The sequence below is a fragment of the Haplochromis burtoni genome, unplaced genomic scaffold (genome assembly GCF_018398535.1).
Source record: "Haplochromis burtoni strain Fernald_Lab_line unplaced genomic scaffold, NCSU_Asbu1 Contig_821, whole genome shotgun sequence".
In the NCBI taxonomy this organism is placed as follows: domain Eukaryota; kingdom Metazoa; phylum Chordata; class Actinopteri; order Cichliformes; family Cichlidae; genus Haplochromis; species Haplochromis burtoni.
In genome coordinates, this window is record NW_024583182.1 from 25,173 (window position 1) to 27,096 (window position 1,924).

The window sequence follows — 1,924 nt, forward strand, 5'->3', positions numbered from 1 at the left end:
AGTTCCCAGAATCCTTTGCGGTTTTACCCCTGAATGACGTCAGGGGTACGATTTTTTGTCCCAGTCCAGCCATGTCCGTCTCCCTAAAGGTTTAATCACATTTACACCAGTTTAGACTTTATTCAGCCTCTGCTTCATTTGTACCTTTTTCTATGATGTTTTTGCTGCATAACATCCTGTAAAGTCACCTTTAAGCATGCCTGTTTCTGATTTTCCTTTTATTAAAATAATTTGCATTTTTAATAGTTCTCTCCCAGTATGCCAATGTTGGCACTTTATGGTAGTGCCTGCCAAAATTTCCCCAAAGGCCCTAAAAACTAAACTGTCTGATCTCTGCTTTTGTGTAATTCAGCCATTTTTGTTGTATTTCTTTCCTTCTTTCTGTATCACATTGCCATACCTGCTTCTTTGTTTGCTTGCAATGTACTTTCCGTTTATTCAGGTTGCTCCTCCACCTGGACCTGGTTTTCATCCTTTAAAGTTTCTTTCAATATTGTGTTTTAAGGATATGAAGGTAGCTGCCACACTTATTCACCAAAACACTGATTAACATCTTCTGGAAATGCTGCAATAGCTTTAACACTGCAATATGGCAGAGACCAACAGTGTAAACAATACACAATACAAATTTCACTACTTAAAGAAATCATACACAGCAGTGTGGCACACATGCCAGACTTTGCATAAAATACTGAATAGTGCCTTCCGCCCTGCAGGGTCTCCTCTCAAGTGATTCATGTATCAGTGTTGGGTATTTAAAAAGACGTATAGATTTCCAATGAAATGAAAGTTCTTGTATTCATTGTAGCAATTATTTAAAGGGTGAAAACGCATGACTGTTTGAATTAAAAGTACTTTTTATGACTAAGTATAACTAATTATCGATACTGTCATCTTTGACAGCTCATCTCACTTATTCTATTTCCAAGTGAGTAAAAAGTCTGAGATATATTTGTTTTATGATAAAAGCTTTATTTTTTTTAACTAATACAAATATCATAATACTTTGTTGCCATTATTATGAAATTGATTCTGATATGACTTTAAAGCACTATTAACAAAAGATTACAAGATGATGATCTTTCAGTTAGAGCGTGTTGAAATGCAAGTGCCCAATTTTGCCACCCCCCTGTGCTCCAGTGTGCTGACTTTATTGGCTTTAATAGTACATAATGTACTTTTTTCCCACACAATTATGTGAAATCTCACACTTTGATAGCTGACGTAAGAGTTGTGTTGCACACATCATTTCACATTAGAGGTTAAATACTGTATGGCAATTATTTGATCACATTCAAATAAATAAATACTCACAGGCAAAACAGGCTTTTCAAATTTGGGACTGCTTTGTAGGACTTCAATATTTTTTTTTAAATTCAGGGTTTAAAAAAAGGGGGGGGGAGCTCAGCATTAGCTCTACTGCTCTGCAAAGCTATTGTTTACTCTCTTCTTCTCAGCCACTGACAAACACTAATCTGGCACTGTACACTAGGTCAGCAACATAAAGCAGGAAATTGATGGCAGTGATTACAGATGCAGCGATTGTTTCTGAGTTATCGTTTCTCCTGTAACTCTTGTTAAACTGGAACACAGGCCAGAGGATGGTGGCAGTCAAATACATGATAACTGCCAGGAGCCCGTATGCCGAAAGGAACTTGGAGAATGGGATGGGGAGACAGCCGGTCCACTCTCCCACACACAGCACCACCACAGCCATGGAGAGGATGAAGCAGATGCAGTACACTGCCATGCACCACTTCAGTGCTGGATGATGGTTGTATGTCACTGGGCTGCTGATCAGGATGAAGATAATACAGGCCAAAAAGGTCTGGCACACTTTCAGTAAGCCCGGAGCTGTAGCCATGTAACCTGCCACCTCTCCTGGCCTTGCTTTAGACAGGCTCACCTCCCCCATGTAGGCAAC

The 1,924-nt window shown here is 39.3% G+C and overlaps 1 protein-coding gene across 1 annotated transcript; it reads right to left on the minus strand.

Moving 5' to 3' along the window:
* Positions 1–1,346: 1,346 nt before the first annotated feature.
* LOC106632521 (myeloid-associated differentiation marker homolog) lies at positions 1,347–1,924 on the minus strand (the record flags this gene model as incomplete). Its single annotated transcript, XM_014330455.2, is given in 1 exon segment — positions 1,347–1,924. A coding segment is annotated over 1 exon segment (471 nt), but the record flags the coding sequence as incomplete, so codon positions are not given.